Source organism: Papio anubis, chromosome X (assembly GCF_008728515.1).
Source record: "Papio anubis isolate 15944 chromosome X, Panubis1.0, whole genome shotgun sequence".
NCBI classification, from domain to species: domain Eukaryota; kingdom Metazoa; phylum Chordata; class Mammalia; order Primates; family Cercopithecidae; genus Papio; species Papio anubis.
In genome coordinates, this window is record NC_044996.1 from 24,511,527 (window position 1) to 24,528,854 (window position 17,328).

Sequence of the window (17,328 nt, forward strand, 5' to 3'; positions counted from 1 at the left end):
TCTGTCTCAAAAATAAGTAAATAAAAATAAAAATTTGAACTTAAAATTTCTGTGTGCATTTCTATTTACTTAAGAGAAATTACGAAAATGGATTTATTCTGCCAAAGGGGTACAAGCTTTATGAAGGCTCTTGATACGTACTGCCAAATTGCTTTCTGGAAAGGTTCTTTCATTTTATGCTCCCACAAGCAGTATGTTAGAGTGTCCATTTTACCTTATTCTCACTAGCACTGAATTTTATTATTTATGTTCTTATTTTGATAGGCATAAAATATGTTACTGTTTTACTAGTATTACACTGAATTATTGGTGAATAGGAAAAATGTTAAATACAGGTTTTATGGTATTTATTAGTTTTTGCCCTATTTCCTTTTTGTTTGTTTTTTGTTTTTGTTTTATGTACAGTTGACCCTTGAACAATGCAGTTTTGAACTGCATGGGCCCACTTAATAATGAGGGTTTTTTTTTTCAATAAATACAGTATCAGTGGGTTCCTCATCTGCAACCAAACGCGGATCCAAAATACAGTCGTCCCTAAGTATCCTTGGGGTATTGGTTTCAGGGATTGCCCTTGAATACCAAACCCCATGCATTCTCAAGTCCTGCAGTGGCCCTGTGGAACCCATGGATATGAAAAGTCAGCCCCCTGTATCCGTATCTGGGGGTTTCATATTTTGTGAATACTGTATTTTTGATCTGGTTTTAGTTGTGGATGCAGAACCTGTTGATACGGAGGACCAACTGTATTTATTGAAACAAATCCACGTACAAGTGGACGCACACAGTTCAAACCTGAGTTGTTCAAGGTTCAAATGTACAGTATTCACAAGATGCAAAACCTGTGTACACGGGGGGCAACTTTTCTTATCTGTGGGTTCTGCAGGGCTGCTGAGTGACTTGAGTATGGGTGGATTTTGGTATCTGCCTGTAATGCTTACCACAATCAAATGAACATATTCATCACCACACAGTTGCCATTGTGTGTGTATGTGCGTGTGTGGTGTGGACACTTAAGATTACTCTCTTAGCAAATTTCAAGTAACTTCTGACTATTATTTTCTTGACGAAGTATTTGTATTTTCCTATTGATTTCTAAGAACTTTTCACATAGCCAGGTACAACTTTACGTAGATTGCCATTGGTTTTTTTCTCTTTAATTTTCTTTATGGTAATTTTAAGACACACAAAATTTTTTTTTTTTTTTTGAGACGGAGTCTCACGCTGTGTCACCCAGGCTGGAGTGCAGTGGTGCGATTTCGGCTCACTGCAAGCTCCGCCTCCCAGGTTCACGCCATTCTCCTGCCTCAGCCTCCAAGTAGCTGGGACTACAGGCACCCGCCACCACACCCGGCTAGTTTTTTGTATTTTTAGTAGAGACGGGGTTTCACCATGTTAGCCAGGATGGTCTCGATCTCCTGACCTCGTGATCCACCCGCCTCGGCCTCCCAAAGTGCTGGGATTACAGGCTTGAGCCACCGTGCCCGGCCAACAAAATATTTTTTAAATTTTTAATTTTTGGTTGGTATTTAGTAGGTATATATATTTATGGTGTACATGAGAAGTTTTGATACAGGCATGCAATGTGTAATAATCACATAATTGATCGCCAAGGAAATGCAAATCAAAACCACAAAATTTTTTTAAAAGTTTATGGAGTCAAATCTATTTTTCCTTGTCATCTGTTTTCTTCCAGTACTTTTATGCTTAGAAAGTCCTTCTGCATATAGCGGACAAATAAACATTTATTCTTTGTAGTTATTTTATGGATTTGCTTTGTTTTTACATTTAGCTCTTTAATTCATCTGGAATTTACTATGACAAGTAGTATGAAGACAAAAAAGAAATTGATCCATATTTTGCACCAAATAGCCAATTGTCACGTAATTGTTTATGGAATAATACTTCCTTTCACCTGATTTTGTGATGCTGAGTTTATTAGACAACAAAATCTTATCTGTTCTAAGATCTGTTTCTGGGCTCTTTCCATTCCATTGAGCTATGCCATACCATTTTAAATATTGTAGTTTTACATTTTTCCTTGGCTATTTTCACCTATTTATTCTTCTTGAACTTAGCAGGCCCACCGATTGATATTTTATTTGGACAAGCAGTGTCTCTGCTTTTAATGAGCAAAGTGAGGCAGATCACTTAACCTCTCCATGCCTTTGTTTCTTCATCTGTAAAGTGGGGAAAAGAGTATCTCCTTTTGCTCAAGTTCCAGGGAAATTGTGAGGATCAAATGAGATGGTTATGAAAACATTTTGAAAAAGTAAAAAAATAAAACCCTGTATTTTTTACAACTGAAATAGACAATGATCCTGGAGGTCTTTGAATTAGATATTATGCGGATGGCGGGGTTGATTTTTGTTCTGGAGTCTTTTGGCATTGGACTCTCTCTTTCTTCCACAGAGCGCTTCGACCATCACTGCCCCTGGGTGGGTAATTGTGTTGGAAAGAGGAACTACCGCTACTTCTACCTCTTCATCCTTTCTCTCTCCCTCCTCACAATCTATGTCTTCGCCTTCAACATCGTCTATGTGGCCCTCAGTGAGTATGCAGGGCAGTGTCCGTTGTTGGAGTGGGGCGGGGTGGGGGAAGAGTTAAGGGCGGCTTAGAGGGTGGTTGGGTTTCCTGGTGGTACCATTGTGAAAGGTACCTTAGGACAGGTTAGAAATGAGCACTGTTATCTGCTCTTGAGCAGGGTTGCAAACCTTAGTGCACATCAATGAGTATTACTCAGTGTGTTGGCCTTTTCTCTGACCAACTGCTGGGGCCTGGGGCCATAATTACTGGTCTGTATCCAGAGTACTGGGGCATTTCTGAGGTCATCCCAAAGGTTGGGGATATATTTTGTCTCGGAAAATCCTCTCTTCTTCTGCCTTGTAAAACTTGCCTTGTGCTAAGGGGTAGAAAAGGGTTTTGCCTGAGAAATGTCTTTTGGTAGCTCACGGTCTATTTTGGGAGATAGAAAGCACACCCACATGTGTGCATGTGCACAAACATACACACACCCACACACACACACACGCACACCAGTCTAAGGGCAGATGTGATGTGGAGTTAAGGGAGTGGTCTTAAGACAGCTTCCTGGAAAGAGAAGAGTTCTGAGCTGGATTTTGAGCAAGGGAAGGACACGTATTGGCAAGGAGAGAGGATTTTTCTTGGGTATTTCTGATTTCTTTTATCTGTTAATATCCCCCTCACATGTCCATAGTTGGGGGCTAGGGAAAAGGGAAGGGATCCTACTGCTTGGCTTCTACCCACCTCTCTAGTCCAGGGCCTGGTCCTGCACTGAAAATGTGAACTCTTTAGTCATGAGACTACCAGCTAGGAGATGAAGCTCTTCACCCTTGCCCGAGTGAGAGCTTAGCTCTTGCCAGTGTGTAACATGGGAAAGGGAGGGAAGGAAGTGAGTAGGCACTAGGATAGTGTGTAGTTTTGACTGAAGTCACTAATTTTTCTCTCTACTCCTCCTCCCAATTTCACAGAATCTTTGAAAATTGGCTTCTTGGAGACGTTGAAAGAAACTCCTGGAACATATCCTCCCCTGGCAGTATGTCCCTCTAAAGCCTTCTTAAGCTACTTTCCAGCATGCTTTCTCCCCACATTTCTCCCACTATCTAGTTTTTCAGACATCAGAGAGTGCCAAGGTCTAAAATAATTAAAAAATATATATAGTCTTAGTGGTAACAACCAGAATGGAAGATGACCGGGACTAAAGGAGTTCTTTCCTTCACTCCCTGCTCAGAACGGTGGCTGCATTTCTGCAAAGGGGGTTCAGATGAGATTTCTACAAATCACATCCTCTTTCTTTTCCCTCACTAGTTCTTCATTTATGAATCTTTTTTTTTTTTTTTTTTTGAGACAGAGTCTTGCACTGTTGCCCCAGCTCGCCTCCTGGGTTCAAGCAATTCTCCTGCCTCAGCCTCCCGAGTAGCTGGGACTACAGGTGCCTGCCACCACGCCCGGCTAATTTTTTGTATTTTTAGTAGAGACGGGGTTTCACCATGTTGGCCAGGCTGTTTTTGAACTCCTGACCTTGTGATCCGCCCACTTCGGCCTCCCAAAGTGCCAGGATTACATGAATTTTGTTTTTTGACAGAATTTCCATTGGCAGTGATGGCCAACATTGTTTAGCTCTGGCCACTCCCACACATCCCCTTCCAAGAGTCAATGATGAATAAATAGGCAAACCCTTAAATATCCTAGATATGCTAGAAATTCTTTCATAAGGGATCTATCCAGTAAGTTCAGAATTCATCTGTTGTTATATATATGGAAACATGACTTTTTGTGATATACGTTCCAGGAGGTAAAGATGGTGTGACTGGTGCCCTGAATATGGGTGGAGGCATCAAGTCTCCTGATGTTGAGTTCTTCAATATTCCTTAACCACACCTCACTGTTCTAGAAGTCCTCATTTGCTTCTTTACACTCTGGTCCGTCGTGGGACTGACTGGATTTCACACTTTCCTCGTGGCTCTCAACCAGACAACCAATGAAGACGTGAGTCAACTTACTCTTCTCCTCACCACATATTCTTCTTCCCAAAGCCTATCCTCTTGCTACTTGCTAGAGAACTACTTGCTAGAGTCTCCAGGGCCTGGGAGGTTGAGGCAGGCAGAAACGTGGTGTGCGAGATCGTTAAGTCAGATGTGTGGAAGAGAAAGCAGAGGGCTTTGTTTGGAGTTGAATGCTTGTGGAGCATTAGGAAGAAGAGGTTGAAAAGTTGGGTGGGTATATAGCCTTTAACTGTTCACAGGTCCTTAAAGGCTAGCTGGTGCCTCTCTTTGGCATGGAGAGGGACAGTTGCACTGGATGAATCCTTGCTATATAAAAAGTTACCAATTAGGCTGGACGTGGTGGCTGATGCCTGTAATCCAAGCACTTTGGGAGGCTGAGGCGGGCAGATCACCTGAGGTCAGGAGTTCGAGACCAGCCTGGCCAACATGGTAAAACCCTGTCTCTACTAAAAATACAAAAATTAGCCGGGTGTGGTAGTGCGCACCTATAGTCCCAGCTACTCGGGAGGCTGAGGCAGGAGAATCGCTTGAACCTTGGAGGTGGAGGTTGCAGTGAGCAAAGATCATGCCAATGCACTCCAGCCTGGACGACAGAATGAGACTCTGTCTCAAAAAAAAAAAAAAAAGGTACCAATTAATCTACATTCACTGTAGAAAATCAGAAAATACAGATGAGCAAAAAAGAAAAAGTAAGTTCCTCTTACTTTACTTCTTAGACATCACCTTTGTTAGTAGTATGATTTATATATTCTAGACTTGTCTAGACTTGTTTCCATGTTTATTTGTGTTTATATTATGTACTTTTAAATAAAAATAATATATATCATTCAGTTATCTGCTTTTTTCACTATTGTGAGCTTTTTTCATGGCAGTGTATTTCTTTTTTATTATGATAAAATATACATAATATAAAGTGTGCCATATTAAATGTCTTTCAACCCTGGCGATCAATGGGGAGACAGATGTTGCAGCCAGATTGCCCTCACATCCTAAATGTACAGTTCAGTGGCATCACATTGTTGTGCAACCATTGCCACCATCCATTTCCAGAACTTTTTTATTATCCCATGCTGCACGTGTTTCTTCAACATTATTATTATTTTTTTCTTTTTTGTGTTTTTTAAAAATTTTATTATTATTATTTGTTCTTTTTAACATTATTTTTAATGTCAGCCTTGGCTTTTATCTTGTAGATCAAAGGATCATGGACAGGGAAGAATCGCGTCCAGAATCCCTACAGCCATGGCAATATTGTGAAGAACTGCTGTGAAGTGCTGTGTGGCCCCTTGCCCCCCAGGTACTCAGGGCACTCAAAATTCCTGGGACTTTTGGGATGAGCAGCTCAACCTGGTCCTGTTACCTGGTCTGATGTGTTTTTCTGAATGTGGCCTCTTGGTGTCAAATAGGTCTTCCCAGGGCTTGCCACTTGGTACCATGTCTATATGGACCATAGACCATGGGCTGGTTGTTTTGGAGGGATGATCTTTCATTCTTATTTCATTTGTTTGTTCCCTGGTTAATGTGACATTTCCTGGTTTGTGGAAGAAAAAGTGAATGGGAGATAAGAGGTGTGTGCTGTGTTCAGGCTAGATCGCCAAAGGACAGGTTTATATTTTCCAGACTATGCAGCAAAATTTAGTAGGCTGGGTGGGTGGAGGGGTGAATGCCCAGTTCTTTGTTAACTCTCTTATCTCCTTCAGTGTGCTGGATCGAAGGGGTATTTTGCCACTGGAGGAAAGTGGAAGTCGACCTCCCAGTACTCAAGAGACCAGTAGTAGCCTCTTGCCACAAAACCCAGTAAGTGTTCCTGACTTAAGGCTGGGTCAATGATAGAGAGGGCGGAGGCCAATTTACAGCTTGGAAATATAATTAGGCAATATTGTATTCTAATCACCCCAGCTTCCCTGCCTCTACAGCTGCCCTGACATTGCCTTCAGATCTTTGTGCCCTTGATGTAGATTAAGATTTAGTCATTTCTTTGGTGTATATTGAGTGACTCTGTGCCAGCCACTGTACTAGCTGCCAGGGATATACCAATGAATGAGGCAAACGACGTCCCTGCTCTCAAGGAGCTCATTGTCTAGTGGGGGCAAGAAACAAGTAAACAGGCCATTGCTCAACATTGTGAAAAGTGCCTTGATGAGGAAAGCATAAAATGCTATAGGGGCAAAGATAGAGGTCAGGGGATTGTATTAGAGTTAGTGATGTGGTTACCTTGGTAGAAGGGGGCTTCCTAACTGGAATATGCAGATGTTGTGGAAACTCTCCCAGCTGTCCTATTTAAGATATATAAGTGTATCCTTAAAGTATGTAAAGTACTTTCCAAAAAAAAAATTACTTGAGCTTTTTTTGAGATGGAGTTTCACCTTGCTGCCCAGGCTGGAGGTAGTGTGGTGTGGATCTCTCGCCCCTGCCCACTGCAACCTCCTCCTCACTCTCCAGGTCTTTGTGCCTCTGCCTCAGCCTCTGAGTAGCTGGGATTACAGGGTGCCCCCACCTCCCAGCTAATTTTATATTTTCAGTAGAGACAGGCTTTCACTATCCTGGCCAGGATGGTCTCCATCTCTTGACCTCGTGATGTTCCCGCCTCAGCCTCCCAAAGTGTTGAGATTACAGGCGTGAGCTACCATGCCCGGCTGAGCTTTCTTTTTTTTAATAAGAGCTTTATTGAGATATGATTCACATACCATAGATCCCCCCCTTTTTTTTTTGAGACAGAGTCTCTCTCTGTCGCCCAGGCTGGAGTGCAGTGGCGCGATTTCAGCTCACTGCAACCTCCGCCTCCCGGGTTCAAGCAATTCTGCCTCAGCCTCCTGAGTAGCTGGGATTACAGGCATGTGCCACCACGCCCAGCTAATTTTGTATTTTTTAGTAGAGACGGGGTTTCTCCATGTTGGTCAGGCTGGTCTCGAACTTCTGACTCAGGTGATCTGCCACCTCGGCCTCCCAAAGTACTGGGATTACAGGCATGAGCCACTGTGCCCAGCTAATCCCTATTTAAAATGTATGATTCGCTGATCTAGAATATTCACAGAGTTGTACAGTCATTATAACAATCAATTTTAGAGCATTTTCGTTACCCTTCCACCCTAAGAAATCCTGTACCCATTGGTAGTTACTCTCCCTTTCCCCTCAACTTCCCCAGCCACACCCCTAGGCAACCACTAATCTACTTCCTTCTAGTATAGATTTCTCTCTTCTGGGTATTTCATGTAAATGAAATCATACAGTATGTGGTCTTTTGTGATTGGCTTCTTTTACTTAGCATGTTTTCGAGGTTTGTCCATGTTGTACTATGTAGCAGTACTTTGTTCCTTTGTATGGCCAAATGATATTCCATTATATGGATATAACACATTTCATTTATCCATTCATCAGTTGATGGACATTTGGATTGTTTCCACCTTTTGATTATTATGAGTGATGCTGCTATGAACATTTGTGTACCAATTTTTGCATGGACATATATTTTCATTTCTCTTGGCTATACACCTGGGAGTAAAATAGCTAGGTCATATGGTAGCTCTATGTTTAACCTTTAAGGTACTGCTGAACTGTTTTCCAAAGTGGCTGCACCATTTTATACCCCTACTAGCAGTGTCTGAGGGTTCCAGTTTCTCTACATCCTTGGCAACACTTACTATCTGACATTTTGATTCTAGCCATCTTAGTGAGTGTGAAGTAGTATCTCATTGTGGTTTTGATTTGCATTTCCCTGATGACTAATGATGTCGAATATCTTTTCATGTGCTTATTGGCCATTTTTATATGCTCATTGGAGAAGTGGCTGTTCAGAGCTTTTGTCTATTTTTTAATTGGATTGTTTGTCTTTTTTGTTGAATTGTAACAGTTCTTTATGTAATCTGTGTGCAAGTCCCTTACCAGATATACAACTTGCAAATATTTTCTCCTATTCTGTGGGTTATCTTTTCATTTTCTTGATAGTGTCCTTTGGAGCACAAAATTTTTAAATTTTGATGTAGTCCAGTTTGTCTATTTTTTTCTTTTGTTGTTTGTACTTTTTGGTGTCATATCTAAGAAACTGTTGTGTAATCCAAAGTCATGAAGATTTATGCCCCTGTTTTCTTGTTAGAGTTGTACAGTTTTAGCTCTCATTTTTAGGTTTTTGATCCATTTTGAGTTAATTTTTGCATATGGTGTGAGGTAGAGGGTCCACATTCTTTCTTTTGCTTGTAGCTATCCAATTGTCTCTGCACCATTTGTTGAAAAGACTGTTCTTTTCCCATAGACTTGTCTTGGCACCCTTGTTGAAAATCTAGAAATGTGAGAGTTCATTTCTGGACTTTCAGTTCTATTGTATTGCTCAATATGTCTGTTCTTATGCTAGTACCACGCTGTCTTGATTACTTTAGCATTGTAGTAAGTTTTGAAATCAGGAAATGTTAGTCCTCCAACTTTATACTTCTTTTTCATGATTGTTTTGGCTCTTCTGGGTGCCTTAAATTTCCATATGAATCTTAGAATCAACTTGTTGTTTATGAAAAGAAGCCAGCTGGAATTTTGATGGGGATTTCATTGAATCTATAGATCAATTTGGGGAAATATTGCCATCCTAACAAGATTAAATATTCTGAGCCATTTGCATGGACTGTATTTTCATATATTTAGTTTTGATTTGATTTCTTTCAACAACATTTTGTAGTTTTCAGAGTATAAGTTTTATACTTTTGTTACGTTTATTCATAAGTATTTGATTATTTTTCATGTTATTGTAAGTGAAATTGTTTTACTAATTTCATTTTTGGATTTTTCACTTGGAGTCTATAGAAATACAATTGATTTTTATATATGGATCTTATATCCTAAAACCTTGCCAAACTTGTTCATTAGTTATTTTTTGTTTGTTTGTTTTTGTTTTTATTTTATGAGATGGAGTTTCACTCTGTTGCCCAGGCTGGAGTGCGGTGGCGCCATCTTGGCACGCTGCAACCTCCACCTCCTCGGTTCTAGTGATTCTCCTGCCTCAGCCTCCCAAGTAGCTGGGATTACAGGTGCCCACCACCACGCTGGCTAATTTTTGTATTTTTAGTAGAGACCGGGTTTCGCCATGTTGGCCAGGCTGGTCTCAAACTCCTGACCTCAAGTGATCTGCCCGCCTTGTCCTCCCAAAGTGCTGGGATTACAGGTGTGAGCCACCATGCTCAGCCCTTGTTCATTAGTTCTAATAGATTTTTAGTAGTTTGAACTTTGTTTTAAAATAGAATCATACTTTTAAGTGAATGCTTTTTATAAGATACATAATTGTTCTCTACTTTGCCTTTCCTAAATTTTGAATTTCCTTTTAAACTACAGCAACCCATGTTTATATTATTGTTGTCAGTTTTAATATTATTTTTTAAATGAGTCTGGACTCAAATTGTAACAATCTAGGTTAGTTATTCTTGGTTCAAAGTGGGGAAATGTGGTATTTTAGAATCACTTGGGGACATTTTCAAACCACATATGACCAGCTGAAAATTTGGACACTTGGCCTTCTTTGGTTCAGAATCACTATTCGAGTGACCTGTGTGTTTGGGCAGAAACACGATTGAGGACCATTGGGTCAGGCCTTGTTAGATAAGTATGTTATGACACTTATTCTGAAGTGGGGAGGACCTGTGTAATTATTTGTGATCCCTATTATTATGACTATTAATAATAATAGAAAAATCTGTTCCCAACAGACAGTTAAGGATCGAACTCAAATAAACTTCAGTTGTGTTCTGCTGAGAAGATGATAGCCTGGTGTTGGTTCTGAGTTTGGTGTCGGTGGCTGCATATCTGTAGCATCAGTACGGTCAGGGGGCTGAGAGGAAGAGTTCAGTGTCTAAGGCTTATCTGCATTTGGATTTTGAGAGACAGCTTTGTGTTGAATCTGATATCTTTTCCTTCTCAGGCCCCCACAGAACACCTGAACTCAAATGAGATGCCGGAGGACAGCAGCACTCCTGAAGAGATGCCACCTCCAGAGCCCCCAGAGCCACCACAGGAAGCAGCTGAAGCTGAGAAGTAGCCTATCTATGGAAGAGACTTTTGTTTGTGTTTAATTAGGGCTATGAGAGATTTCAGGTGAGAAGATAAACCTGAGACAGAGAGCAAGTAAGCTGTCCCTTTTAACTGTTTTTCTTTGGTCTTTAGTCACCCAGTTGCACACTGGCATTTTATTGCTGCAAGCTTTTTTAAATTTCTGAACTCAAGGCAGTGGCAGAAGATGTCAGTCACCTCTGATAACTGGACAAATGGGTCTCCTGGGCCCTGGCACTGGTTCTCCATGGCCTCATCCACAGGGTCCCCTTGGACCCCCTCTCTTCCCTCCAGATCCCAGCCCTCCTGCTTGGGGTCACTGGTCTCATTCTGGGGCTAAAAGTTTTTGAGACTGGCTCAAATCCTCCCAAGCTGCTGCATGTCCCGAGTCCAGAGGCAGTCACAGAGACCTCTGGCCAGGGGATCCTAACTGGGTTCTTGGGGTCTTCAGGATTGAAGAGGAGGGAGAGTGGGGTCAGAGGATTCTCCTGGCCACCAAGTGCCAGCATTGCCCATGAATCCTTTCAGGAATGGGACAGGTACCTTCCACTTGTTGTATTTATTAGTGTAGCTTCTCCTTTGTCTCCCATCCACTCTGACACCTAAGCCCCACTCTTTTCCCATTAGATATATGTAAGCAGTTGTAGTAGAGATAGCAATTGACATTTCTCGTAGACTACCCAGAAACTTTTTTAATACCTGTGCCATTCTCAGTAAGAATTTATGAGATGCCAACGGCATAGCCCTTCACACTCTCTGTCTCATCTCTCCTCCTTTCTCATTAGCCCCTTTTAATTTGTTTTTCCTTTTGACTCCTGCTCCCATTAGGAGCAGGAATGGCAGTAATAAAAGTCTGCACTTTGGTCATTTGTTTTCCTCAGAGGAAGCCCGAGTGCTCACTTAAACACTACCCCCTCAGACTCCCTGTGTGAGGCCTGCAGAGGCCTTGAATGCACAAATGGGAAACCAAGGCACAGAGAGGCTCTCCTCTCCTCTCCTCTCCCCTGATGTACCCTCAAAAAAAAAAATGCTAACCAGTTCTTCCATTAAGCCTCGGCTGAGTGAGGGAAAGCCCAGCACTGCTGCCCTCTTGGGTAACCCACTCTAAGGCCTCGGCCCACCTCTGGCTATGGTAACCACACTGGGGGCTTCCTCCAAGCCCCACTCTTCCAGCACTTCCACCGTCAGAGTCCCAGAGCCACTTCACCCTGGGGGTGGGCTGTGGCCCCCAGTCAGCTCTGCTCAGGACCTGCTCTATTTCAGGGAAGAAGATTTATGTATTATATGTGGCTATATTTCCTAGAGCACCTGTGTTTTCCTCTTTCTAAGCCAGGGTCCTGTCTGGATGACTTACACGGGGGGGAGTGTAAACCAGAACTTTTCATCTATTCGAAGGCGATTAAACTGTGTCTAATGCAAACTTCCTGCCTCCTCCTTCCCCCTTCCATTTCAAGAATATGTTTGTGTGTAGGGTGGGGGTGGGGGTTGGAAGGGGTTGCTTGTTACTCCCCAAACTTCCATTAACCAGGGCACCCTTGGGTTGGAGAGCTAGTTCCCAAACTCTCCATTGATCTATACTACATTCTGGGCTGAAGTTTATCTTATTCTGGACTATGAAGAAAGGACTTTCAAGGAAGTATAGTGTGAACAGGATCGGGAAGGTAGAGGGATTATATTTACTTAAGAGAACAAGCTCTATATTCGGATATTGTTTTGAAGCAGATGGATGCCGTTAATTGCTAATGAGCCTTGGTTATTAATGCAGGTTCATCAGGGCCTCCCCTTGGAAATATTTGATCAGTGGTCTTTTACAAGTGATGGTATATGTTTATTTCTAGGTGGTGTGTAATCAAGACTCCTTATCAATTCCCATCTCATACTTCCCAGTTAATTGGAATTAATGAAATTTGGCTGCTCCCAGACTTTTTCCATGTCTTCCTGTTTTCCTTGTAGCAGGATTTAAGTTGAGCATTCGAGAGAGAGAGAGAGAGAGAGAGAGAGAGAGAGAGAGAGATTGGAAGAGAGATGGGGAGAGACTGACTCAGATCCCTCTCCTGTCTTCTTCTTCTTCTGGTTCTCTCTGTTTTTTTTGTTTTTTTTTTTTCTTGAAGTTATAAAGCCAAACCTGGAGAGTTTGTAAGTTGTTAGGTTTTCCCAGGTAACCTGGCACTCATATGAACCCCATTTTAATAAGTACTCAGCCCATCTCCTCTCCCGGGCTCAGATGGATCTCTCTCCTCCCTCACCTTACCTCAAGTGTTCTCTTGAGGACCCTTAGGTCAGACAGAGAAGCTTTCTCTTTCTGATGGGGAGGGTCAAAATGGAAATCTCTTATCTCTAGTGTGAAATGATTTTTTTTTTTAAGTTTCTGCTTTTTCATACTCCCTGCCCTCTTTCTTTTCCTTAATAAATCTTCTGTGTTTAAGATGTTGGCCTGAAGATCTGTCCCATTCATACCATGCACCAGCCGGGACTGTCCCTATCTGATCAGAGGGGAGATTAAAGAATCAATCTTCCCAGGGGAAAAGGGCCTTAAATTGTTTGGTCTTTTCAATGGCTGACACTGTCTCCAACTCTCCCCTTCCTCCTTTTTCCTCAAGCTTCCTATGCACCCTACTTTCCCAGGCCAGGATGGTTGGCACTGATCCCAAACCTCTGGGGGCAGGTGGAAATTGGCCGTGTTGAGCCATTTCTTCATGTCCATTCAGCTCTGAGGCCTTCCTGGCCCTAGCTGAGATCATCATCTCCTCCTTTGCTTTTTTCCCCAGGAGTGAGGTTGGGTTAGAGGTGGATTCTGATTCTATAGCAGCTAAATTCCATTCTCCCTGTCCTGACCATCCTGCCTTTACCCGTAAAGCACCCGTTCCTACTGACCAAATCTCTTTACCTTGTTGGAGAAAAAAAGTATTTTGTTTTTAAATCTATTTTCTAACTTAAATGCAATTTAATATGTAAATCTCTGCACTTTTGTGTGAGCCTACAAATGTGTATGTGTTGGGGGTTTTTCACTCTCTGGTATTTCTTAATAAAGAAATCTTTCTTTTGGGGGGAAGCCAATTAATGAAGGAGCCTTGAGTGGTTTTAGAAATACAGGGCTGTCTGTTTCTTTGTGCTTCTGCCTCATTTCTTTACTTGTGCCTAGTGTGAGTGATTGGCCTCCCTCCCCCACCTTTTGACCCCCTTCCTCTGAGAGGGCCCCCAACTTAGTGGGGCAGAGAGAAGGACCTGTCCTGTGTCTGGTACCCCTCTGGGACCACTTGGATTGGCTCTAGTAGTAACCTAGCAACCCAACCCCCTTCCCTCTCCCCATGGCCTGGCCCTATTAGTCCTTTTCTTCCAGCTCAGTTCATTTTATACTCCTGAGCTGGGACCAGGCCAGGGAAAATCACCAAGGGAGCACAGTAAATGGTTTTAAAAAAATGATAATTTGTTCTCGTGCCTTGGTGCTACTAAAGAAGAGTCATGTTCCCAGTAATTCAAAAAGCATTTGTGTCAGTTTGGAGAATACATTCTAGGAATCTCTTGCTGTTCTTGGTGGTAGGCTTTAGAAACAATGTCAAAGGCTACAACTCTGAATATCGTTTGTTTTAAAGGATGCAAGCCCAGCTCACAAAAAAAGAGAATCATTATAAACTTTATGTTTGAGATTAATATGAAAGGGCAATGGGAACTGCAAATCTACATCAGTAAAACTTTCAATGTTCTATACGTTAATGTAGGTGGAAAAGACTGGTATAATTAGCTAGACCTAATTATTTTACAAATGAACGCAAAATGTTTTTACAGTTTTAATATATACACTGAATTTCCAGGAGTGCAACAACTGTGTACATTGGGGGAAGAGGATATTCTATTTTGTTCAAAACTTTACTAAGTAAGAGTTGCTCACAACTTTTGAAAATCATGTCACTGATGACAGTGCCATTCATGGGTATTTAAGTTGCCAATATAACATACCTGTATGAGTCTTCATTTATAGAGATTGCTTTCACACTGATATTACATATAGGTAGAAGCACCTCATACTCTATTATATGCTTTAGTATAGTCTTGCCTTAGGTATCTGTATATTGAAATACATATCCTATTACAAATTACTTTTTATTTCTTCTTTTTAGTCTAATTAGTATATTATGTTACTATTCTTGAAATTATATGCATAAGCAGGTCATATTAACTATGAAGTTCATTTCAGGGTGGCAAAAGATGCATGCAAAATATGACATATACCAAGGGAGTGCTAGGGCTGCTAGTTTTGAGAATCGCTGGACTACATTATCTCAAGGGTTCCTTTCTAACCCTTAATATTTGGAAAGCTTGGAGAGATAATAAACATCCTCCTCCCCTCACACCCTTAATGTGCTTTTTAAAAATTTAAAGCTCGTTTTTGAAAATTGGAGAAGTACAGAATAGTAAGATTTGAAAAAATCACCCATAACCTAATCACCAAGATGTCATAATCACCAGTAATGTTTTAGTGGATTTCTTGGTAGTCTTTTTTTCTGTGCACATGCTTTTTTAAACATAACTGGAATTCAACTGTAAATGTAGTTTCGTAAACCTGCTTTTTTAACTTAGTATTTTCCATATCATTAGAAAGTATTGAAAACACTTTTTTTTTTTTTTTTTTTTTTAGACAGGGTTTCACTCTGTCATCCATGCTGAAGTGCAGTGGTGCAAATTTCAGCTCACTGCAACATCCGCCTCCCAGGCTCACACAATCCTCCTGCCTCAGCCTCCCAGGTAGCTGGGACTACAGGCACGCGCCACCAAAGCTGGCTAATTTTTTTGTAGAGACGGGGTTTCACCATTTTGCCAGGCTGGTTTCAAACTCCTGACTTCAAGCAATCCGCTTGCCTTGGTATCCCAAAGTGTTGGGATTACAGGCGTGAGCCACTACTCCCAGCTGAAAATACTTCTTTTTTTTTGTTGTTGTTTGAAAATACTTCTTAATGACTTTGTAACACGTACATGTCAGGCATTTAAGAGTTTCTGATTTTTCATTATTACAAATAATGCTGTGATGAACTTCCTTAAATATGGGTGTGTCTGTGATTATTTCTTTAGGACAGATTCCTAGAAGTGGGATTATTGAGTCAAAGGGAATGCTCTTTTAAAGGCTCTTGATAAATATGGCCAAATTGCTTTACTGAAAGACTGTCCCTGTTTGTTTTGCCAGCAGTGTATCAGAGAAGACTCTAATCAACCCATGTCATTTAAACCTTTCGAAGTTTTATTTTAGCTTTTTTGAGACAGAGTCTTCTTTGTCACCCAGGCTGGAGTGCAGCAGCACGATCTTGGCTCACTGCATTCTCCACCTCCGGGGTTCAAGTGATTCTCCTGCCTTAGCCTCCTGATTAGCTGGGACTACAGGTGTGCACCACCACACCTGGCTAATTTTTATATTTTTAGTGGAGATGGGGTTTTGCCATGTCAGCCAGGCTGGTCTCCAACTCCTGACCTCAAGTGATCTGCCCACCTCGGCCTCCCAAAGTGCTGGGATTACAGATGTGAGCCACCGTGCCTGGCCTGAACCTATGGTAATTTGATAGTTGTAAACTTATATCTCAGTGTTATTTAGTTTATATTTACTTGATTAATAGTGAAGTTAAACACTTTCTGCACCTCTCCTCTGCCTTATGTTTATTACCATTTGTATTTCTTCTGCAAATTGTCCTAATCTTTTGTCTATTTTTCCTCAGGCGTTAAGGGGTTTTCTGATTGATTGATTAATAAATTAGAACTTAGAGCTCATACTTCACCATGGGCCAGGAAATGAAGGGGCCTTTGATTTAGAAGTGGCTTTACAACTCTGGAACCCAGAGTAGAATTACCTCCCTGACATTTCAAGTCCTTAACTTTCTTCATGCTCCCTTGTTTGCCTTATCACTGCCTTTTCTGCCAGCCCTTGCCCTTCTTCAGTTGTTTAGCTGTTCCAACTTGTTAGAAGGGTTGGGGTTTTCTGCCCAAATAGGAGACATGATGATTATTTGTCATAAAACACGGATGCTGTTGAACAACATAGCTTAAAGGAACATATTGATCATGTAGTCTATGCTTCTCTCTCTCTCTCTCTTTTTCCCTTAAATTAAATACTGTAACTTACCCAGGGTCACATAGAGAGTTACTGTTAGAGCCAAGACCAGAACCCAGATGTACTGGCTCCCAGTCTAGAGAGCTTTCTGGCATAACTGATTGGTCCTCTGTCAAGCAGGTGTAGACAGATAAGAGAGTTGGAATAACTGCATATGACACTTGAATGAAATGAAGCTTTCATTTATTTAACATTCAATAAATACTTGTTGAAGATTGACTGCATGCTAGGGTTAACTTTAGGAGAAATTGTAGTACCAACCCTCGTAAGTTGAGAAACAGCAATGATTTTTAGGATTATTTGCCATTTGGGATATTACTGATAAGCTCTCCATTTTAGGCATACAGAGGACTGACTATATATAGTCAGGCTGATATGAGGCTGGTTGTTGGATTTTTGTTTTAAACTCAATGCTCTCAAGTCTCTCTCCAGACCCCCGCATTTAGGTTGAACTGATGATGTGGTTTCTTTAGCACAGAAAGTCAGGAAATTGCCTTGCTAAGTTCCCACAGTCAAGTTGGCTGTCCCTTTGTGAGGGCCATTGCTCTGGGCTCTTTCTGACGCTATCCCTGGTAGGTCCCAGAGGCAATGGTATACAAATGCTATATTGGTCACTGTGAAGTTATAGGAAAAGGTGAAGCCTACATATCAAGTGCTATAGAATTCCATTTATTTAGGTCCTTCCTG

At 41.5% G+C, this 17,328-nt stretch overlaps 1 protein-coding gene across 1 annotated transcript in view; it reads left to right on the forward strand.

Annotated features, from left to right (window-relative positions):
* The window catches only part of ZDHHC9 (zinc finger DHHC-type palmitoyltransferase 9), a 38,832-nt gene extending 26,865 nt beyond the window's left edge, over window positions 1–11,967 (forward strand). Inside the window, exons 6-11 of the mRNA XM_003918259.4 lie at window positions 2,410–2,547; window positions 3,489–3,537; window positions 4,404–4,506; window positions 5,717–5,820; window positions 6,224–6,320; window positions 10,420–11,967. Of these exons, the coding sequence (XP_003918308.1) occupies window positions 2,410–2,547; window positions 3,489–3,537; window positions 4,404–4,506; window positions 5,717–5,820; window positions 6,224–6,320; window positions 10,420–10,536 (608 nt within the window). The 3' untranslated portion in view covers window positions 10,537–11,967. The remainder of the gene's footprint in view (window positions 1–2,409; window positions 2,548–3,488; window positions 3,538–4,403; window positions 4,507–5,716; window positions 5,821–6,223; window positions 6,321–10,419) is intronic.
* The last annotated feature ends 5,361 nt before the right edge of the window (window positions 11,968–17,328 follow it).